This window comes from Gymnoscopelus braueri (assembly GCF_963280865.1).
Source record: "Gymnoscopelus braueri genome assembly, chromosome: 3".
Lineage (NCBI taxonomy): Eukaryota > Metazoa > Chordata > Actinopteri > Myctophiformes > Myctophidae > Gymnoscopelus > Gymnoscopelus braueri.
The window spans coordinates 18,920,861-18,944,575 of record NC_137612.1 but is presented as its reverse complement, the minus strand read 5'-3'; the positions used below and the strand labels follow the sequence as shown (position 1 = coordinate 18,944,575).

Genomic DNA, 23,715 nt, shown 5'->3' with positions numbered 1-23,715 from the left:
GACAACAGGTTCTTTTTCCCATTTCCTGAAATGTTAGTTTTGATACACATACAATGTTTCCACCCAACAGCAACAATAGATAAAAAATTAGAGGGGTGGGCCGAGATGGTAGAATAACAGACAATCCCAATGCCCTTAGTTTGATGGAGAACTATGTTGCATGTCTACTGCCCTCGGTTTCCTCTCTCTACTATTCTATATCTAAATAATAATAAATAAAAAACATTAAAAGGGGTATTTCAACATGTATATACTGTAGTAAACAGTATTTTGTCCGATCCATTTATTTGAATTATATCAATGATGCTTAAACAGATGCTGTTTTGCTTTGCTTTATTCAGTAACACCAATATGGTTAACTGTACAGCTATTTTCAGTTTCCAGTTTGAATAACTTGATACATATAGGCCAACACACCACATTGACTGTCGTGTTGTCAAAATATATTGCCCTTGTATTCACACCATACCAAATATATTGCAAAATAAGATACCTTTTCATAGACATGGGTCTATATCTTTCTTTTTTTTTTAACTGTAAACATTACAGTTTAAAATTATTTATATGGCACATATTCAGTTCTAGTTCATAGTTTTAAATGCTAGCACTTTTTGGTTCACTTGTCAGTGTAGCATCTACATTGAAAATACAAAGTACAAACTATCATACGGTCCTCTTAAAAATCACCTCTGTCCAAAAGTGCATTTTAACATTCTGTATGTAACATCACTATTCATGTTTGCGGTGTTTTGTTGCATTTAATACTGTCAGTGACATTAGGCAGCTGCACAGCAGGTACGTATACAGCTCTCCATTGTTCTCCTTCACACACGTATTGTTCAAGTTATTGGTAAAAACATTCATGTGATATTTGAACAGTGGTTTCTTTACCTACTACATCAAGTAGTAAAAACCTACCAAAAAAAACAGCCTTTACTTAACATTAAAAAAATTATAATAAAAAATATCACCAATGCCCCTCAAAGGCAAATTAGATTTTGGATTGTAAAAACACCTTTACAGAAAAAAGACAAAAAGGTACTCCTTTCAAGGCACATATTTTCATGCAACATGTAGTTGACAAAAATAAGTTTGCCGAAAATGTTTTCTGTTAGGACCCCCACACACACACACAAAAGACAATGCATACACAGTTTCCCAACATTGTCATTCATTTACCCACTGTACATCTGTACATAACCAGGTTATGCACATTGTAAAACAGTAATAAGGCAAACTGAATCTTGATCTCTGGATCCCTGGTTCTGTGTAAAGGGACCGGCACTGGATGCTTGTCCATAGTTAGTCATACAATGGACCCTTAGTCAGCCTTCTGATTGGTCCCTGACCGACCAACCAGCAGGCTCATTCCGACCCCGGTACCGCCTCCATCTGGTTGTTTATGCTGACTTGCTGAGTATGCTAAAATCTTGAAAAATATCCAGTTTTTTGGAGAGAATAAACCACATTATGCCCAGTGACTATACTGCACCCAAGCTGTTCCTGTTCACTGTTCCTGCCAAGTTTAAAATAAGAATTGAATACATTAAATATCAATACGAAGCAACTGAAAAACACCTTTGTTCAATGGTAGTGGATGGAGAGAGAGGATTTTTGTCCAAGCAAGCAACAGCAACCAATGGACACGAAGAGGGACAGGACCAAGGGCCGGACTTGACAAAGGGTCAATTATCACAGTCGCCATAAAAAGAAGAAGAAAAAAAAACTCCAGTCCAAGGAAGTTGAATATCATGTGTTTTGTGTTGAAGACAACAGTAAACACAATCTGATCCTACTGTTCATTTCAGAGCCTTGGCTTCTGGAAGATCCTGACATAACTGGCAGATCCTGACTCATAAACCATAGCAAGATGGTCCCCAGTTATGTCGATTGAACGTTTACTCTGTCCATTGTTCCATCAGCTATTGTTTAGGTTTCGCGTGGCGTACCACTTTCTGCTCATATACTTTTCTCATTGTCTTCTCTATCTGCTTGAGGAAGACCTGTGGGATTCGGCCGCACAGCGTGTTGACAGTGTCCAGGAACTTGGTCTGGATGGGGTAAAATAGTGACTGGAACAGGTTTTCCTCAAAAGGGTACTGCAGAACAGAGAAATGGACAAGTGTCAGTTTTTATATATCTGTGTCTGTCTGTGTCTGTGTCTGTGTGTGTGTGTGTGTGTGTGTGTGGGTGTGTGTGTGGGTGTTACAATAAACAAAGACAATCAGGATGGTTTTATCTCTAGTTTTCCAGCAGTAAATCGACTTAAGTTTATAGATCTCCCAGTAAATGTGGATAGAAACACATCTCCCGGTAATACATCTCTAACCCAACAGATCTAGATTCACATATTTACCTTGGGAAATGTATACATTTACCATTCCACAGGGAAATGTAGATAAACTGGGAAGTACATACACCCTCATTGGGAAATGTACACACAATCTATAGATTTCCTGCTTTTGTACATTTACTGTGGGGTATACATACTGTATATACACAATATATGTGGGGGTGCATACATTAGAGGCTCACTCACATCATGGATTGCATCATAGACCGCTTTGAAGGCTGGCTGCTTGTCATCATGATACACTCCACGGTTCCCATGGAGAATGGACACCCCTTCCTCTTCAGCACCTTTGCAGTTGCTCCCATACATACAGTGATCAGGCCTATAGTTCCACTGGCAGGGAAAGGTGAAGAGACACTCTGGAAACAAGAGGCACACACCATTACATGTTTATTACAGATCATCTCCACGTGCATTTCTAATGCAATGAACACCAGGAGAGGTCCTGCCAGCATATAGTATGGTAAACCTAAATCTACCAGGTTTTGTAAGATTTCCGTTTAACTGAAATAGCATACTCAAGCTCCGATGCAAAGTCAGGGTCATTCAGACCCTGACGGTGACGGAGGAAGCTTGCAAAACGTTGGCCTAACTATTATATGAAACAGCATTCTTTCTTTTATTCACAAAAATGTATATGATATAATATATTAAACAAAGATGGATCATGGTTTGTTGTTTGAAAGTGAAATAAAATAAATAAATATGAAAAGATCAAATTAATCATCCAATTGGAAGCTCTTTGTGTGTACCAAAATGCATCCATCTGTGAATGGATGACAGACCGCCAACGCATGAGCTGGTACAATCTATGTACAGACTGCAGGGTCTCTATGGAGAAGGCAGGGAAAGGCACACGACACAGACAAACAAACACAGAAACATGAACACACAGGCGAATCCACGTGGCTGTGTTTTTATGTTTCGTGGCTGCCTCAGTGATCATCTTGTCAGGCAAACAGCGGCGCCAACAACTCTGCCTGTGGCTCTGAGCACTTTATAATACACACATCTGGAGACTGCACCTGGTACTCTGGTGTTGCCTACAGCCAGACAATGCTGCGTTTACAGATTGAGATTCATGACGTAGACTTCTGCACCAACTGGTTGACCCATAATGCACATATGAGAAGAGGTGTATTGTGCTGATAATGCATTAAACGTTGGAATTTACATATTGATATATGCGCCTAAAAGCAAAATTGCACTGCGTGCAGAATATATCAGAGTGCACATTATGGTTTATATTTTGAGTACATTTTCATCCTCAGATTCAAAATATTGTATCTGTGTCTCTGAGCATGCTTGACTCCCAAACACATAAATAAACATAGTTTTACTGCATTGACCAATGAACCATTCTGATTAAGGAGAAATTTCTATTCAAAATGTTTATATTACATTTAAACGTTTCGGCTATCCAGCCTTCGCCTGTACAGGCTGGACAGCTGAACCGTTTGTTCTCTCTTGTAAAGACATGGAGAAATAAAATAATACTCACTCTTGCCACTGAGTGTGACCCTTCACTCGTTTAAAAGTCATTGTTTTAAGAGGACAGCGCACCAGCGAAGTCAGAGCACGGTTTATCATTTTTTTATATTATTAATCTTTCAGGATTTAAGCCAGTTTTCATATAAGATAGGATAAACAAATTATTGCACTTGGTGCAGCTATGCAATTTGCAGCAGTGACACGAAAGAATGACATGCAGTTAGATCTAGATCATTACTTATCAGTGGTCTGACAAATACAGTGGGAAAGGCAGGGTGGGGTGGAGGTGGGGTGTTACCTGTGTTGTAATGGAAAATAATGTTCAGGAGGTCCTGGTCCCCCCAGGTGATGTGGTTCTTGTACTTCTGGTAAAGAGGGTGTAGAAGGTCCTCCCACGACAGACCACTGGGTATCATGCTGTTCTGAAAAGGAAAGAAGGGACTTTTTTCTTAACAGCTTGAGTGGCCTTTTTCTCTCCACATAATCAAAGCAGGGTACATTTACATTTGATCTTCAATCTGCAATTTATTTTGCTCATTGGGTCCTGGAGAGCATCTAAATTGATTTCTGATCGCAGGCGCCTGAAATGTCAGCCTGGCAATTAGCACACTTCAATCACAGCCCACTCAGCACTGAGCCAGTAGAGACAGCGGAACTCAGGCTCAAAGACAGGAATAAAAAGAAACAATTGTCTCTACTGCAAAGTACAGCATATATATTTTTGCTTAATAGATGTTTTTTTTGTTTTGTTTTAATGCACAGATAAGAGAGCACATACATACATACATACATACATACACACACATTTCCCCTCATTTCTGCCCACATAAGAATTAAAGGACCATACAATTTGTCTGCCATGTTTAGCTCATTGACATATGACTTTATGTATACTTAACATTACTGCCAACCATTTTTGTTGGATCTTCTGGGAAGCCATTGGATTCCATTCATTTCAGCAAGGTATGAAAAAAAGGTTTCATTGCGCAATTAGTTTTTGTTAAACTCACACTATCGTTGCGTGTTATTGCATTTTAGAGCACATATTCTCTATCTCTAGCAGAAAATAGTTCCAGGAGAAAAGATAGATAGAATATTTAGATATTTGATATCAATCTTTTCAGACACGCCCCCTTACTATACAAACCCATTATAACTTCAAACTCCATTTTAACCATGTTAGATTTATCGGAAACACCCGTCCTTGGTTCTGGTGACTGATAGTCCTTCTAATACTTTTTTCATTTCTTTTAAGAGTCTCCGTCTAACTAAGGGTGGTGAGTGATGGTTCAATTGAGTGATGAGCTTGGAGAACAAGATGACACCAGGCAGTATCACACTTCAAGTTCTGAAGTTTATTAGACTAGAGAAGATTTACAGTATTGGACAGTGACACATGACGTGACCAGAAGATAGGAGACAAGGAAAAGAACAGAATGAATATGAATAGAACATGCATCTCGTATCATTGTGCACAGACTTCAGTCTATCTGATAAAGTTGTTGATGGTCATGGTATCAGTGTGAGAGTGATTCAACACATGTATGTACTGGGTCAAGCAGATAAATGACCCATAATCCCATAATCATAACAAAAGGGAGATGACCTTTTTGTTTAGTGTTTTGTAACGGGTGGGGGGATTGTCTCTTACTTTGAACATTGTCTTGCGGATCCTAGTGAGGTTCATGAGCATGACACCCGAGTTGACCCCAGTGACACCATAGAAGGGGTGGCGAGCAAAACGGCTGTACCAGCCTATCTTGGGTATCTCGTGCTCCGGGGCCATGGCCGCCAGCTGCGTGCTGTTGAAGGCCTTGAGAAAGGCCCACATGTCATCCATGGGACGCAGAAACAGCACATCAGTGTCTACATAAAGCAATGAGTCCACGTCTTTCAGGATGACCTGGTGGCACATTGACAGTTGGTGTAATAACAATTATGATAAAAGAAACCTTATCTACAAGCAAAGTTTACTAACTGCTTTTCAAAAACATTTATACATTTACATATGTGTGTATCTATCTATACAATATATACGGCATATTTGCATAAGTTTAAAAAAAGTATGTAATATGGAAGTAAAATGTGGTGAAGTCTTACGGGGAGAAAGAGCCTCTGAGCAGCACAGGGCTTGAAGAGCTTCTTCCACTCCTCTGTGTTCCCCACTGAGAAGGTGATGGGATAGATTTTATACTGGAACTTGGCTGAGATCGCTTTAGGCCACTCGTTCAGCTAAAAGTGAAACAGCACACGGTTACTCAGAACACATTTCAGTTATTATAGCTGGCCATGACAGACAGACGGTGTGTATTCACACTGTTGATATCACTTGCGATCATGTCCCCGGTGTGCTTCTGAAAAGGTAGAGAACAAGTAAAGGTGTTAAAGGAGGATCAGCGCCTCACTGAGCAGAAACAAGTCATTATTCTTGACAGATGATAGTCTTCTCTTGGAGGTAGCTTACGGGTGTGTTTGTAAAGACGCCCATGTAAACTGATGTCATGCCCTGTGGTGGCGTGTTGTTCCACAACGAACATAATGCTGCCAGCTGTTTCTCTATTTTCGGGCAGTGAAACAACTCAGACAGATGTCTGGAGCAGAGGTACGTGTACCTTGCCACAGATCCAGCCTTTACCCTCTGAGAGCACGTGATTTTCTAGCCTGCTGAATCCTGCTATAATAGTCAGCATTATTGAATAATTTGGACCAGAAGTGAGTGGGAGAAGTGAGAGGAATTGGTATGGTTTGTGCTGGCAAGGTGGACAGATAAAACAGATAAAAAAACTAGATTGTTGGATAATCTTTTCTTTTTTTTTTACTACTCCTGATTTAAGTTTTTCTGATATCAAATTGTATTCATTGTACAGCAATTTGGTCAACATTTGTTGTGCCTAATAAAAATAACTTAAGTGAAATGCCTGCATGCATAGGCACTCAACTATCTCCAACCACTGCAACTGCACTTAGGTTCTTACTGCAAACACAGGCTCCAATTTGACAGCCCAACAATAACATTCTGACCATGCCAGGTTCCTTTCTACATTATAGGATTTTCCCATGAGCACATGAAAGTAAACATCCAAAATTAGGCATTAAAGCTTCATATCACCATCAAGTGACAGTTTATAGAGAATAGACTGATGGTTAATTGCATCATCACTGGAACTAAGAAGAAAAATCATGACAGGCACCTCTTTAGAGGTGACTTTGAAGTGATGCATGGTAATGGGGTACAGTGGAATGTCTTGATGATATATTATGCCCTAACCTTGAGATAAAAGGCTCAAATGCCCGTGCTATGCGAGAATGAGTCAGAGAGGCAAGGGTTTACAAGAGGCTCTGATCTTGATGTCATCTATTACAGACTCGGGAGGAATGTTTAACAACTCCTACTTTAAAAGCATGAATCCAAGGCTTGCCACGTATCAGAAACGGATAAATACACAGCAGTCTGAACTGAACTACCTCATTTGTGCTGTTTTTCACTAAATTGATTTATTTATTTTCAGTATTATAATATTTGTATTTATTTATTCATAATAATCATAACAATTATTATTATTATTATAATAATAATATTTTGTTTACCGAAATCCTCCATCCCTCTTGGGAAAAAAGCAACCTTGAATAGGTAATAATATCATAACAATGTGAAAAAACACCTGTGTTATAAGCTTAAATTAATTCAAATCAATACAAGATAGGTGGATTGAAAACCGACAAACTGTCAATTGATTGCATTTCGCTGTGCAAGAGTAGGATATTTAATTCAAGTTCATCCATCCATGAGTAACTGTTGCACAAAAGTGCATCACTTTCCTCGAATTATCTCTGAGTGGTGCCATATATTAATAGCAGAAGTAAGTATTTTAAAACTAACAGATAATGTTTTTTTTTTTTTTTTTTTTTTTGAGACTTCCGGTAAGATGGCGGAGAGAGGAGAAGCTTAACAAACAAGCTCTCTACAGTCGGTAAAAATACTTAGATTAAAAAAGGACCAAAGTGGGAAAAATATGAAGATAAATGAACAGTAAACAAAGATGAAGCCATAGAAACAACTGAAAACATATAGCAGAAAGACAAAGTAGCGAAATCATCGACAACGAAGGAGGAAAAAGAGACGAGGAAGGCGCGGGTCTGAAAATGGACGGGGGCCTTACTGAAGTGCTTCGTGCGGGACTCGCAGATATAACTGCGGAGCTAAAATCCTTCAAGCAAGAAATACAACAGGAACTGGCGGCTTTTAAAGACGAAATAAAGAAAGAAATGAAGGAGGAGATTGCGGGCTTTCGCAGGGAGGTGGACCTCCGGGCGAAAAGACACGACGAGGAAATAGCAACGCTAAAGTCGGATACAAACGAAGCACAATCACGCATTTCAGAGGTGGAGGACTGGAGAGGGGGGGCGGACGGAGCCATGATGGTGCTAGTGGACCATGTGGAGATATTACAAACAAAACTTTTGGAGCTCGAGTCCAGGGCGAGACGGACGAATTTAAGGGTCTTCAATCTACAGGAAGGAATTGAAGGGAACTCTGTAATAAAGTATATGGAGAAACTATTTCAAGAGGAGCTAGTCCTACCCGAAGGGACCCAGTTACAATTACAGAGAGGACATCGAGCGCTAACCCAGAGACCAAGCAACCCGTCTGCACCCCCCAGGTCCATCGTACTGAACTTCCTACAGTTCGAGACGAAAGAATTGATATTAAGAAAGGCGTGGGAGGCGAACATTCAAGTAGGAGGCAAACGAATAGGATTTGACCACGATTATCCTCCAGAAATTGTCCGTATGAGAAAAGACTACCTTCCAGCTAAAAAAATCCTAAAAGATAAGGGAATTATCTTCAAGACTCCTTTCACAAAGATGAGGATCCACTGGCCAGAAGGGATAAAGACGTATAACAGCGCGGAGGAAGTCACCCAAGCCTTGGAGGAGAGAGGCTTCGTGAAGGGAAAGCCGAGCGGGGAGCGACGCGCAGATTCGCCGGGGGAGGAGGAGGGCCGTGCGGGGCCAACGGCGGAGACAGAGAGAATCGCGGAGCCGGCGGCGGAGGCGAGGGAACAAGCGAAAACAAGCCGTGGATCACCGGAGTGGAAGCGAGAGACGAAGACGAGAGGAGCGATGAGAAGAGCTAAGGAAAAGCTGGAAGTGTATAAAAATATAAGAAAATAATGAGTACTTTCTGCTGAAAATAAGAGGTAACTTTGAGTTGATAAGAAGGGGGGGGGGGGGAGAAGAAAATGACGAGGGAAGGTAAAATACGAGGAGGAAGAAAAAAAAAAAAGAATAGCCGAAGCAAACCCTCCTGTGTCTGATGTAATGGTAATTATAGGATCAGCACTAACTCAATATGGGATTTATGATAGAAATTAGGGCTTCATCTGATAACAAGGTGGATTATTTTCTGTTTTTTCTTTATTTTGGATAACAAAATACCGACGGAGAGTTCTGTTTTGTAAAGAGGTTGATGGCTAGGCGCTGGGGAAGCCCAAGGGTTGGGATTAGTACTAGCTTGCCTAGGAGGGAGGCCCCGTGTAAGACGGGGATTGCTCCCACACCCTACTATGAGGGTTTAGGGGTCACGGAGGTTTTACCCCGTGTTTGGAAGTTACATTCTGTGTTTTATGTTGTATGTGTGAAACTGATAACTGATGGCAGATGTTATGGAATGGATATGAGAGGGCTATATGTAACAAGAAGAGAAACAAGATATAAGGATGACTAATGTGGTTGGAATAATGTCGCTTAATGTGAATGGTCTGAACTCACCGATAAAAAGACAAAGAGTGATGACAAAATTGAAAAAAGAAAAAATGCAAGTATATTTTTTACAAGAGACTCACTTAACAAAAACAGAACATGAGAAATTAAAAAGGTTTGGCTACAGGAATTCATACTATAGTTCATATAGAGAGGGACGTAGAAGAGGTGTTATAACTTTAATATCCAATACAATTAATTTTATTTTCGAAAAAGAAATCAAAGATAAAGAAGGGAGGTATGTTATAGTGAAAGGAAGGTTGGATAATGAGCCGGTGACCTTGGTAAACATTTATGCACCCCCAGAAAGTGATAAGACTTTTTTCAAATCCTTATTTGATATTATAGCCGTGGAATCCAGTGGAATTTTAATTTGTGGAGGAGACACTAATACAGTTTTATGCGATAAGAAAGATACGTCAAGTATGAAAAGAGGAAAGACACAGTTAGCAAAATTTGTAAAGGTATCATTGGAGGAGATGGGCTTGATAGATATATGGAGAAGGTTACATCCTTTTGAAATTGACTATACTCATTATTCAGCGGCACATAAAGTTCATTCAAGAATAGATTATTTTTTTGTAAACACAGGTGAAAGCCATAGAGTTAAAGAATGTGAAATTAGAGGGGCGGATGTATCAGACCATAACCCAGTGATTCTAAAAATGAGACTAAATAACAGGATACGTAATACAAATTGGAGACTTAATATGGGGATGTTGAATAATGAACAGCGTAAGGAGAAGGTTAGAGATGACATACAAAGATATATAGAAGAAAATAATAATGGAGAAGTGGATCCTACAGTAGTTCTCGATGCTATGAAAGCAGTAATCAGAGGTAAACTGATAGTGGAATCGGTAATAGTGAAGAAGGCCAAATTAGAGATCTACAATAAAAATAATAAAAAATTGAGGGAACTGGAACAGGTGTACCAGAAAACAAAAAAGGGGGATGATTTCCAACAAATTAAAGAATTGAAAACAAAAATAAAGGAAACGCAACTTGATGAGATCGAAAAAAACAGTAAATATTTTAAACAAAATTATTATGAAGCTGGTTCAAGGGCAACTAAACTACTGGCTAAACGAATACGTAAACAGCAGGTACTGAGTAATATTTGTCAAATTAGAGACCCTCAGACAAATGAGTTGACATATATACCTGAAGACATAGAGAGGATATTTAAACAATACTATGAGGACCTGTACACACAAACTGAAGGAGCAGAGGAGGAGGAAATTAAAACATACCTAGACCAGTTAGATCTGCCCGCAATAGGGAAAATACAGAATGATGAGTTAACAGCTAGCATCACATTGGCAGAAGTAGAGGAGGCAATTAGCTCATTTAAAAATAATAAAACGCCCGGGAGTGACGGCTTCCCGGTGGAGTTCTACAAGATGTATAGGGAAGAGCTTACACCTCTTCTACTTGCATCTTTTAATTGGACATTGAAAAAACACAAAATACCAGCGTCATGGTCGGAAGCAATAATTACTGTATTACTAAAGGAAGGGAGGGATAAAGAAAAGTGTGGGAGTTATAGACCAATATCTATTTTAAATGTAGATTACAAACTGTACACAAAAATTTTATCCAAAAGATTGGCTGGCCTCATGACAGACTTGATTGATGAAGACCAGACTGGGTTTATCATAGGGCGACAGACTCATGACAGTATAAGGAGGGCTATACATGTTGTGGAACAAGCACAGCGGACAAAAACAAGTACATTAATAGTGAGCATAGATGCAGAGACTGCCTACGATCGAGTATCGTGGAGGTTCTTATATGCAGTGATGACAAGATTTGGATTTAATAAGGAGGCAGTACAAAGTATAAAATCATTGTATCAACAACCGTCAGCCAGAATCAAAGTTAATGGGAGTTTGTCAGAGAAATTCTATCTACAACGCTCTACGAGGCAAGGCTGTTGCCTTTCTCCCTCGCTGTTTGATTTTTTTATAGAACCTCTGGCGCAAGCCGTGAGGCAAAATATAGAACTACAAGGCGTTGTGGTCAAGGGCAAGGAACATCGGATAGGGCTTTTTGCGGACGATGTAATAACATTCCTCGAAACGCCAAATAAGTCACTCCCTGTGTTGGGTAATATATTGGAAACATTTGGTCATTTATCCGGCTACAAGGTGAATATAGCGAAAACCCAGATTTTGGCCTTAAACTATACACCAAATGCACTTGTGCAGAAAACTTTTGATTTTAACTGGAAACAAGAAAGTATTAAATATCTGGGTGTGAACATCACTAAGAACATGTCCACCCTATATGAGGCCAACTATACCAAAATTGATCAGAAAATTCAAAAAGATATTGGAAGGTGGTCTACTTTACCATTGGATTTGAACTCTAGAATTGAGATAGTAAAAATCAACATTTTGGCAAGGCTATTGTATCTATTCCAGGCTCTACCAGTAGAGGTCGCCCAAGGACAATTCATAAAATGGGATAGAATGATTTCCAGATTTGTTTGGGATGGAAAGAAACCAAGAGTGAGGTATAAAACACTTCAGCTACCAAAGGACAAGGGTGGGATGAGTCTCCCTAATTTACAGATGTACTATGAAGCCGCTCAAATACGGTATGCTATCTGTTGGTGTAATCCTAAATACATATCCAAATGGAAAGAGATGGAGAAAGTAGTTGATAACAAACCCATTCAGAGTGTCTTAGGAGATAATGAATATTTTAAGAAAAATAAACATCTTATCGACCCAGTTACATTATTTACATTGGAAATCTGGTTTAAAATAGTTAAAAAATACAAGTTGAAGGAGGAAATAAAAACTTTAAAATGGATAGCTTTTGATGGAGCATTTAAACCGGCGGTATATGACAGAGGATTCAAACAGTGGTATGACAAAGGCATGACGGCATGGTGTACTTTGATAAAAGATGGGCAGCTGGAGAGCTTTAAGGAACTCAGTGACAAATATGACTTGGATAAGCATGAATTCTTTAGATACTTGCAACTAAGGGATTACTACTTGAAGGAAATCCAGGGGACCCCGTCTGGAGAAGTGAATGGTGTGATCCAAATTATGATAAATATATACAAAGGAAAAGAGATACGGATTATATCCGGATTGTATAGAAAATTGATGACTAACAAACATTCAACTGATTATATAAAAGAAAAATGGGAAACTGAACTTAATATAGAAATTACAGAACGGGACTGGACAAATATGTGGAGGGTCCATCAAACATCCACCAATTCAAGGGTCTGGAGGGAGTTCTCCTGGAAAAATCTGACCAGGTTCTTTATAACCCCAAAAATTAAAAGTAAACAGTTAAATAAACAGGTTCAATGCTGGAGGGAGTGTGGGGAAGTAAACGTAGACCATTCACATGTTTTCTGGAAGTGTAATAAACTTGAGGTTTTCTGGAAAATGATACACAAACAAATACAGGAGATGTTGGGTTATGATATCCCTATGGAAAGTAAGATTCTATATTTAGGTAGCCTAGAGGCGGGAAATATAACGATGGAGGACAGGTATTTGGTTAAGATTTTATTGGTAGCAGGGAAAAAGGCCATCACTAGGAAATGGGGACAGGTTGACATTCCTACACAAGGACAGTGGGAAGAACTGATGGAGGAGATATATGTGATGGAAAAAATAACACATCGCCTGAGACTCCAGGAAACACAAATGGAAAATAAATGGGTAAAATGGACAAACTACAAGAACTCTAATGGACCGTGAGGGTGTGGGAAAAGACATTTGATGCAAAAAAAAAAGAAAAGAAAGGAAAATCACTTGTGAAATGCCATTGTAATAAGAAGTTGCATATCTGAAAAGTTGTCAGTTTAAAAATGTTTGTCTTTTAGTGTTTGTTTTTTCTTTTGTTGGTTGTGTGTTTTTTCTTTTCTTTTGGGCTATATGTGAAGTCTGTTGGTTATTGTTTTGTTTTGTTTTGTTCCGTTCTTTGCTTTCGTGTTTATGTAGTGTATTGTATGTATGTGTGTGTAAAAAAATGAATAAAAATTCTAAGTGACAAAAAAAAAAAAAAACTAACAGATAATATATCTGCATTAGAGTATAATAACCGAACTGGAAATGGCTAAATTCTGGGGGAGACCTTGCTTGCACTGAAATCTGGTCATCAATACCCATTGAAAGCCAATAGGATAATTATATAATATATAAAGCCTGCAACGAAATCATCAATTTAATAACTTAAAATTAATTGCTAAATGTATTGCCAACTAATTTGGTAATCAATAGTTTTTGGCAACAAATCGCAGGTGTTTTTTTTACACAACTACGTCTATACTTTATTATATGATCAAGGATAATCATTTTTGTTCAAATGACATGAGTTTAAAAGAGTTTTTCTTTTATTCAAATCATGCAGTCAGAAGAAGAGAAAGGGTACCATAGGTGACTTTTATTTATTTTGATTTGTATTTATGTGTGTTTTATATGAGTAGTAGGCTAATCAGCAGCTGAGCAAAATCTTACAATATATGTATTGTCTTTAGTGTTAGTTAGAACATGCTGCCTTCTTTCTAGAAGGCCATGAATCGTGAGCATATTTTATGAGCGCATCTGGATGATTGTGAAGTTTTACTTCAACATTGAATTGTGAATCTTGTGCAGTTGAAATGGCAAGAAGAAACATATCTGAACAACTTCCATGTAATATACACAAACATGAAAACTAAAAACTTAATTTAAAAGCACTGCACAGTGAGACACAAATTCTGGCCCCAGCCGCTTATTAAGCCCACTTACCCCTTTTTCAAACTGCGAGGCCAAAGGGTCTTCGGCAAAGATGTGAAACTTTATCCTCTTTATGCTGAACAGGAGCGCCGATTTGACCATGGTGAGAGTCTCGTCCAGCCTGTTCCCACAGGCAACCACAGCCAGGTGCATGACCTCTTCAGCAGCACCGACCCGCTTCCACATGCCCCGGCCCACATCACTCCTTTGTCTACAGTAAATAAATAAATACAAATGATACACACACACACACACACACACACACACACACACACACACAACTAATTATAGACACATGTCAAGCAGAAGCATGCAAGCTCTATTTACCACCTTACAACATGTCACATGCTGCACAACAATTTACTTGTTTGATATGCATGGACCTCCATGCCACAGAGCCCCATATTTATCTCTGGAACGCCAGTCTACATGGTAAAATTCTTAATTGAGTGTACATAATCTACATAATACGTTACCAAATGGGCCAGTAAAGGGTGCATTTCTGCACACTCTGAGTTATAGACCAGGACGGGTCCATTTAGTTCCTAACTATTAATCATTTTGCTGGGGACGTCCTGGAGCCCCCTCATGGATGGACCCCTGGAGGTCCCCCGGACCGGACCCAACGTTGAAAATGACTGCACATGCTGCAGAAACATCCTAGTAAATCTCCTTACCAGGTAGCCAGAGCACAGAGCAACATTCTGACCCCCCTGGGTGTTAATTTAACCGGTCCATTTTTACACTTAAACCCATTAAAACCGGAAACACATCTGTGTAACCACTTAAACCATTATTGTCTCCACCAGGCCGAAAGGCATGGCGAGAGAGTATGTTTTACCCCCTGTCCGTCCGTCCGTCCGTCCGTCCGTGTGTGTGTCCGTCTGTCCATCATTCTGTCATTTTGTGGACAGCTAATCTCTGGCACCGTTGGCTTGATCGCAGCGAAACTGTGCACACACACTCCCTGGATGCCAGAGCAGAACCTCTGATCCAGATTTTTCACATGGGACTTTTATAGCGCCACCAGGAGGCCAATTTGTGCAAAACACATTTTTGGACAGTACTCCTACAGATTTGGGCCAAAGATCCCGCAAATCGGTACACAGTATCTCTATAGTCATTAAAAGAAATGGCTCATTTCAGATTTTTCATATTACATCCTGATTGGCAAAAATTGGCTTTCAAAGTTTGCAGGCGTACTCCGTTTCGAACAAAATGCCTCAAATCATGAACACAGCATGCAATTTCCGTGAAATTTTGCACACACATTCCCATTAGGCAGAGGAAGAAATGCCATTTGAAAATGTTCAAATCAACCTCATGGTGGCGCTGTAACAGGCCGATTCGTGTTTTTACCTATAACTGCACCGATCAGTGTAAAACTTTGTATGCACACTCTCTAGAGGCCAAGGAAAAACCTTTGCCATTTTTCACATTTGCCTTTTATAGTGCCACCAGGAGGCAGACTTATGTAAAACACATTTTTTGATATTAAGCCTTCAGATTTGATCCAAATTTCACGCAAATCGGTACACATGATCTCTATAGTCATGTGATCAAGACGGATCTGTTTGTTTTTTCATATTCCATCCTGATTGGCTAACATTGACATGTAATGTTTGCAGGAGTGGCCCGTTTTGAACAAAATGCCGCAAATCATGAACGCAGCGTCCGATTGCGGTGAAACTTTGAATGCACATTTGCACTACGTTGAGGAACAAATGCCACCCTTTTAACATTGGCCTGTTATAGCGCCACCAGCAGGTCAAATTTAGCTAAACACATTTTTAGAACAAAATGCCTCAAATCATGCATGCAGTGTCCGATTGCCGTGCACGGCCTATACTAAATGGCACCCTTTTCACATTGGCCTATTATAGCGCCACCAGGAGGCCAAAATAACCTACCTGACCTGGCGGAGACCTGTGCTCCGAGGAGCACTTTTTCTAGTTTTATACTTTGGCTATTCAAAAATAGCAGATATACAAGCTCATAGCACGGCACAGAGTGCCGCGCTATGAGCTTGTAGAAAAATTGCGTGAAATTGTGTGCAAATCTTTGGATATATATATTTTTTTAAATTGAACATTTTTAACTCAAATCTTTACTTCTGCGGGTCCCTGGAACAAAATATTTTGAGATACATATAATTTTGGGGGTCCTTGACATGAAAAAGTTTGAGAACCACTGATAATATAGCAACATAAGTGTTTTAAAAAAACTGTTAGGATTTAGAAGACATTTGAAGAATAGGCCTAGGGCCTTAATGGGTTAAAAAACAGGCTGGATGTTGCTGTGCAGGGTACGTGCTCAACACTTCCTCAAAGGCATCGCTGCCTGTCTTGTAGTGTTCAATAGTCCCCATCTTCCCCGCCACTATTTCTCCATGTCTGTAGTTCTGTGTTCCCACTGGGCTTTGTTCTTCCACGCTCAAAAAACAAGGAGTGCCTTTATCTGATGTTAAAAAAGAAAGAAAAAAATCTCTCTCTGCAGAGGTAGAACTGTAGTTGAATTCAAATAGACTCAGCAGCACAGACCAATCCCCACCATAAAAAGGGAAACATGTGTAGTGTGGAGCCTGAGGCTAGGCCAATATTCAGAGTCTGTCGGACAAATACGATGTGCGGGGCTGGTTTTAATGACACATGTAAATGTAAATGTTGGCACAACTGAAGGGAGAGAAGACTGCTAGCCTACAGTCAAAAAATAAGAAGAAAAAAGAAAAAATACGAACAAAACATCTTTTGTCTGCCGGTTTTCGGGAGGGAGTGATGGAACGAGTTCTATTCTGCCAAAAGAGAGGATTTTCCTCTTTGAGCCTGAATGAAGCAAACGAGTGTGCTAGAAAATCGAAGGGAATGGTGAAATTTTACAGGTGTGTTGGAGGATAATCTCCAAGCATGACACGTTGTTTTCTGCATGGCCGAGGGATAATGATTAAGCACAGATTAGGTAATCTGCCTTCAAGGTTGTCATATACATCTTTCCCTTTTCACCTTACGACACTGCCTTTTGTACATCCTATGATGCTATGTATGTGTGTAAGTATGTTGCAAGTAAAACTGTGAAGTTAAATAAATGATGGACCGTGAGATGATTTCTGTATGAAAACTACAGGCCCTATTCCTTTTTGCATGAAGCATGTACAGTCTATACACATGAGGTAATGTGTTACAGCACAGCATTACTCCACACATCTGGAAAACATTCTGAGAGTTCACAGCCGAGTACAAAGGGACCTGGATTCATTACTGGTTAGAGAGTGTGCCTTTAAAAGAGCACTCTGCCTGTAGACATCCCCTTTCAAATCATCAGGGAAGAGCAATGAGAGTGCACCAACAGCACGTCTACCTTTGTGTATGTATTCTAGCAAACATTACTTTTTCATTATGGTTGGCACTTGGCAGTACTGGCGGGCATCTAACTCCTCCTTGCCCTAACAGCATATCCAATATGCTCTTCCTCCACATTGTAAGAATCAGTCTTGACAAGAACTTCAAATTCAAGTACATTGTTATGTCACAAGTAAATACCAGGTATAAAGGAGTGGGTGACAATGTGTTGTGCAAGAACATAAAAATCTCATTATACACTCTCATTATAGTTCATTTTAAAATATGCAAAGTTCGATTTTTGCCAGATCCGGGGGAGGGCCAATTTGGGTCCATCCATGTTGGCTCCCTATTTCTGAAACACGCATTTGTAATCTTCCCTCCAGGCTATGAGATGTAGTACTGTGTATCCTTACAAGTTAACAAGACATTAGCCAATCACAGAGCAATCGTCCTCCCCAGGCTATGGGATCCAAAAAGCTTGTGAGAACAGTGCTGGCTCATCTGGAAACCATCTCTATTTCACCTACAGTTCAACAAAACAATTAGCCATACTATTTAAAGGCTTTTTTAATTTTTCCACATGAATTTTTCCACACTTTCCATTTCCCATTGCACCAAAGAAAAAACTAGTTGTTGGGGATTTTTACTTTACCCACAAAAAGACTCCTTTCTCTCTTGATCTTCTACAAAAATATGTTCTGTTTACATTTTAGGTGCCAAATAGCCCATACAGTTGCTCAATCTTGACTTATTTGACATGTACAATTGCTATTTTAAAGGTTTTCCATAGAGAAAATCCTTGCTACGTGGTTACTACTCTGGCTGTAACATTCAACAATCTGATTGGTCACAATGGCCGCCGCCGACACTATATCCTGAGGAGGACCTCCTATATTAAAATTGCCAAGAGGGTGGGGGTGGTTGGACCGACAAATGCTACATCTGGACTTGCGAGGTGCACCGTTGCTCCGATCCGCAACAAACTGGGCAGAAAAAGACCGTTCAGGGGTCTGCCACGGGGCCCCTGGGGGCCACCGTTGCTCCGATTAGCACCAAACTTACCACAGACACTGTTCAGGGGGTTGGCATGAAAATAGTCACACCATAAAACCTAAATTGCACACATATGGGGGTCCAAGGTCGGCTATTCTCGGTATGCGACACCGTCACACGGCAAAGTGTGAATAAGGCTTAACTTCCCAGCGTCTCTCTTGGGAGACCAGCCTACACACAGGATGTTGAATGAACCGAAACCAGTGCTCCTCAAAACAACAGGTTTGGGGATCTGTTGAAATTTGATTTACATGCGACCGGCACCTGCCCGTGCAGTCTCAATGTTTGTAAATTGGGAAGAATTTAACCCATTCAAACCAGGAAAGAATCTGTGCCTTTTTAGATTTTGGCATTGACTATTCAAAAATAGCAGATATACAAGCTCACACATCTGCTATTTTTGAAATCTTGAAAGTGTGAGAACTACTGATTTAGAAGGAATTTGTAGAAAGGGCCTTAATTAGTTAAAAAGATCGCCATTTCCTTTTTACGGAGACGTAGACTATCACCATGCACACTAATCGCCATGCCCACAAGCTGCCAGTTTGTCAATGTGGGGACGATGCATCCGGATTTGTCCTGTATAGTGCGGCGTCACTACTGCACACTACATTATAATTTGTGTGGCTTCATTCAAAAACTGCACACAGTAACTTCCTATCAATATATATAGATTGGATGCCGTTACAAGAGACTATTATGTGTCGATTTCCAATGACAGCGTTTCACACATTGTGATGTCTTCCTCCCTGCCCTCCATAACTAGCTGTCCAGAACCAGAAGCTGAAAGACAGTTACCCAGGGACAGATAACAGCCACTGAAGAGGCCCACGTGAGCAGACTCCCTCCTCAACCATATCAGGATGCTTGGTTGAGCAGGGAGATTTCAAAGCACAGCTAGTAGAGCGTTCATTCAGTCATGCAAGATGACGGTTTTATAAACAAGGCATAAAGGTCTCCAGGTACGGTCATACCAATCACTGCCTACTGTAACTGTATTTGGCATAATAGTGTGGGGATTTGTTTACACAGAGATGATCAACACTGGTGTAAACCTGTGCAAACAGGCGATTATTCAGTCTGAATAAAGGTGACAGGTTGACAGCTATGGGAGTTATTTCTTAATGATTTGGCATTGGAGGTAGAGTTTCATTATTTAAAAGAATAAACAAGAGTGAACACTGGAATCCCTAGCAATGCCTGTCACACGTTTTTCACAAATTGTTTTTGGCAATGTCTTCCCCACAGCCTTTTAATCTAAAGTTTGTTTGGGACAGAGCTGCTGCTCTTCACTCTATTTTTGGCCGCAGGAAGTAGAGTGATGTGTAATGAGGAAATGAAAGGATTAGGAAAAAGCAGGGATTGTTTGTCCATTAAAGTGTGCAGGGCAGGAAATAAGACTACTCCCTGTTAGGAGATACAGGGTGTAAAATTATTTAGCAACCCAAGCACTACTGTCCTACTGTCCCAAAACTGTCAAGGAAGGTAAAGGTTTCCTTCTCCCATTACGACCTGAGGCCGATTCTACAAAATGCCTTCCAAATCAGTAGTTCTCACACTTTCAAGATTTTTCTAAAAAATGTTCAAAAATAGCAGATGTACAAGCTCGCAGTGCGGCACGAAGTGACGCGCTGTGAGCTTGTATATCTGCTATTTTCGAATAGCCAACGCTCAAATCTAAAAACACAGATGCTTTCCCGGGTTTTAACGGGTTAAAAGATAAGCATAATTTAGGGACAACCACTGGATGTTTCAGAAATTCTGACCAAATAAATAATGGATTATTTGCTTTGCTTTTGATCCCTTTATAGACCCATGTCCTAGTTACCCAAATGAATGTCATTTTCTGAGCATTACTGATGGCAGTTTTTTTTTAAATCCAGCAGCAGCACCAATGTTTGAGTTACAAAGCTGCAGTAGGGAGATGCAGTGTGCTCTCTCCTAATCACACCCATTCGCTCTTGTGTGTGTGCCAAACCTGTTAGCCGTTTTCCACAGTCACAAGTGACCCTTTCACCCAATATCCCTTATCTGTGCAGAGCACACATGCAAGAGTGAGGCTCCAGGGAGGACAATAAGGTCTTCTCTCTCAACATAACGCCTCTACGGCTTTCATCTTCTGAACAGGACGGGCAACATACAAGCAAAGCTTTGCGGGCGAATATTGGCTTTTCCACAACCACATTTTGGTTATTATGTTATCAAATGGCATTCAACACAGACTGAAAGAGAGGATGTATGGGCTTAAATTAGAAGACATTATTAAAATGCCTCCATCCTTGAACAGAAATAGCAAAAGCTAAACTCTTGCCTATTGTCTGCAAGGCCCTGCAATAAGGTGAAGACAAAATGGGATTATCTAGAAGTCTTTTCTTTTTTTTACCAGCTAGAGCAGTGGTTCTCAACCAGTGGTCCGGGGACCACCAGTGGTCCTTGAGGGGGATCCAGGTGGTCCCCAGCTAAATGATGGAGAGTTGGTAACCAAATGGACGCTTATTAGATCTTTAACTCTTGAGAGCGTAAAATGCCAAACCAAATGGACCATTTGGTTTCATTTTACGCTCTCAAGAGTTAAATTATCGTTAAACATTACTTCATTTGTCTACACAATTAGAGGATGTAGAAGAATTGTTATTTTGATCAACATTGGCCTGTTATCTGTCCTATGGTACCACATCCATACAGCATGGAATTGTGGACAAAATATTATCCAATGACAACAAAATATTCTAAGTTTTGGGTCTTAGAGGCTACATCTCATCAAGCGGTGGGCCGTGGCTCAAATGCCGAATAAATAATGGCCCTTGATATGAAAAGGGTCGAATACCACTGAGCCAGAGAATCACAGCTGACAAGCTTGTCATCCCACCACCATGAATCCTCCCAGACTTTGCCAACTGTCAACGGTCAACAATGAGTTCTCTCTACAATACACACATTGCATCAGTATTGCAGCATCCTGTCGGAGAAGATGTTACCAAATCTATTCCGTTTTCATATTTTATTATTGTATATAAATGCACATCTTTCAAGGTGACCTTTACCCTTTTTAACCGATTTTTCTGTTATTATTATTTGTTCATGGGCATTCATAAACCCACTGTGGGTGATATCAATTCCATCTAGAGGTCACATATAATAAATGAATGAGGCTGTATCATTATTTAATAACGTCGTAGTAAAAAAAGAACAGGAAAGAAAATCTAGCTAATGACATGTCAATCAGTTCAGTTTCAAACTAGATAGAGGATGTGATTCAAGGGGCATGTTTTACACAGACAGATACTCAGAAATGGAAATATAGAAAATATCATCAATTCAAGTCAAAATGATGCATTGACAGATCATAGCTATTGTGATACCAGTCAGTGTCCTTGGGCACAGAAGGGTATTAGATTTGAGAGAATTGGCCTACTTGTCAAATGGGGGAGAAAAAAGAAAATCGTTTGCAGTGTTGATGTGTGATTGCTCTTCTCTCCACGCCTGGCAGACAGTGTTTCCATTTTCAACACTACAGTATATTATGTACTATTTTATTTTTAAGCAGCAGCTGTGCCTCATGGGCACCTTTCGTCTCGTTTGGAAGTTGTGGAACGAGTCTTTTATTATTAATTATTTTTTCATTTGACAAGTAGGCTACTGATTGAGAATTACCCTACTTAAAAATAAAAGGGGAAAAAAGATAGACTCGTTCCACAACTTCCAAACGAGACAAAAGGTGCCCATGAGGCACAGCTGCTGCTTGAAAATAAAATAGTACATCATATACTTTAGTGTTCAAAATGGAAACACAGGCGTGGAGAGAAACGCAATCACACATCACCAACCCTGCAAAAACGATGGGGGAAAAGAAACGCTCTCACCTCTTTGCATTCACATGGTCCCTTCTGTTGAGAAATGTCGCTTCTTTTCGCTCCTTATTATTGCGTGGCTCTGCTCCCATGCGAATAATGCGAGCTTCGACGTGGGATTTTGGGGTGAACTTGAACGCAACATCGTTGTGTCCTTCTCCTTCTTCTTGCTCTGGTCGTGGAGACGATGGAGAAGAGTTATAATCCACATCAACAACTTCTTTCAGGAGTGGATCGTCTGCAGCGGCGTTCCCCCCGAAAAAGTACAAAAGTAGAAAAACTCCGAAACACACGGCGATCACAACTAGTTTGCAGTGAATTCGCATGGTGAGACCGAGTTGTTGTTGTTGTTGTGGCACTTTGAACAACAGGCGAACAAATAAGATCCTCTCATGTTGTCTGCGAGTGGAGAAGAATAACACCTAGAGTTGACATTTTGTTAGCGCTCCTCGGGTTGCAGAGCAGCAGATGATACAGAGAAGAGCTCCACGATCACATCCATGAAACATTACTCACTGGAGGAGTGGCTTATTGGTGGCTTTACCGTAACTATAGCAGTATAACCTCTCCCTCCGCTGTATAGCTCCGAGAAGAGGTCCCGCTACGTGGGGTTCCCGCGAACGGTGACCAATATTGTTGATTCTTACCTTTTTCCCCACATCGTATCCAAAAAGTAACGGCATTCCCCCCTGCTCTCAGATGTTTTACATTTTTGCGCTCAATAAAATGTAACCGACGGCTTGAAACAAGCGTTTAAATCGCTTTTTTTAGTCAGCCTGTGGCCAGTCAACCCCCGTCCGCATGCGCAGTACTGCTCCCGTTAAGGTTGCATTGGGGAAAACATGGCACACAGGCTGACTAAAAAAGCGATTTAAACGCTTGTTTCAAGCCGTCGCTTACATCTTCTTGACCGCTAAAATGTAAAACACCTGAGAGCAGTAGAGACTACCTTTACTTTTTGGATACGATGTGCGGAAAAGGGTAAGAATCAACAATAGTGGCGACCGTTCGCCGGTGTCGTCATCTGCCGGCATCAGACGCAGTGGGACCTCATCTCGGAGCTATACAGCGGAGGAAGAGGTTCCAGATGGGGCTAAAGTCATGTATTCTTTCTT

General features: G+C 40.3%; 1 protein-coding gene across 1 annotated transcript; it reads right to left on the bottom strand.

Moving 5' to 3' along the window:
- Nucleotides 1-316: 316 nt before the first annotated feature.
- Nucleotides 317-23,088, bottom strand: gxylt2 (glucoside xylosyltransferase 2). Its single transcript, XM_080423131.1, has 7 exons — nt 22,613-23,088; nt 14,371-14,569; nt 5,945-6,076; nt 5,496-5,747; nt 4,143-4,266; nt 2,540-2,712; nt 317-2,099 (listed from the first exon to the last, which is right to left on the bottom strand). Exons 1-7 carry the CDS (start codon nt 22,924-22,926, stop codon nt 1,923-1,925), a joined length of 1,371 nt encoding a protein of 456 aa, XP_080279257.1. The 5' UTR covers nt 22,927-23,088; the 3' UTR covers nt 317-1,922.
- Between the last annotated feature and the right edge of the window lie 627 nt (nt 23,089-23,715).

Bases quoted from the DNA above. Each gene is read 5' to 3' on its own strand.
- gxylt2 (XM_080423131.1), bottom strand. From the start codon at position 22,926: ATGCGAATTCACTGCAAACTAGTTGTGATCGCCGTGTGTTTCGGAGTT. The intron at 14,570-22,612 runs GTGAGAGCGTTT...TATTTACTGTAG, and splicing joins GACCATGTGAATGCAAAGAG to ACAAAGGAGTGATGTGGGCC. The intron at 2,713-4,142 runs GTAACACCCCAC...TCTTGTTTCCAG, and splicing joins TATTTTCCATTACAACACAG to AGTGTCTCTTCACCTTTCCC.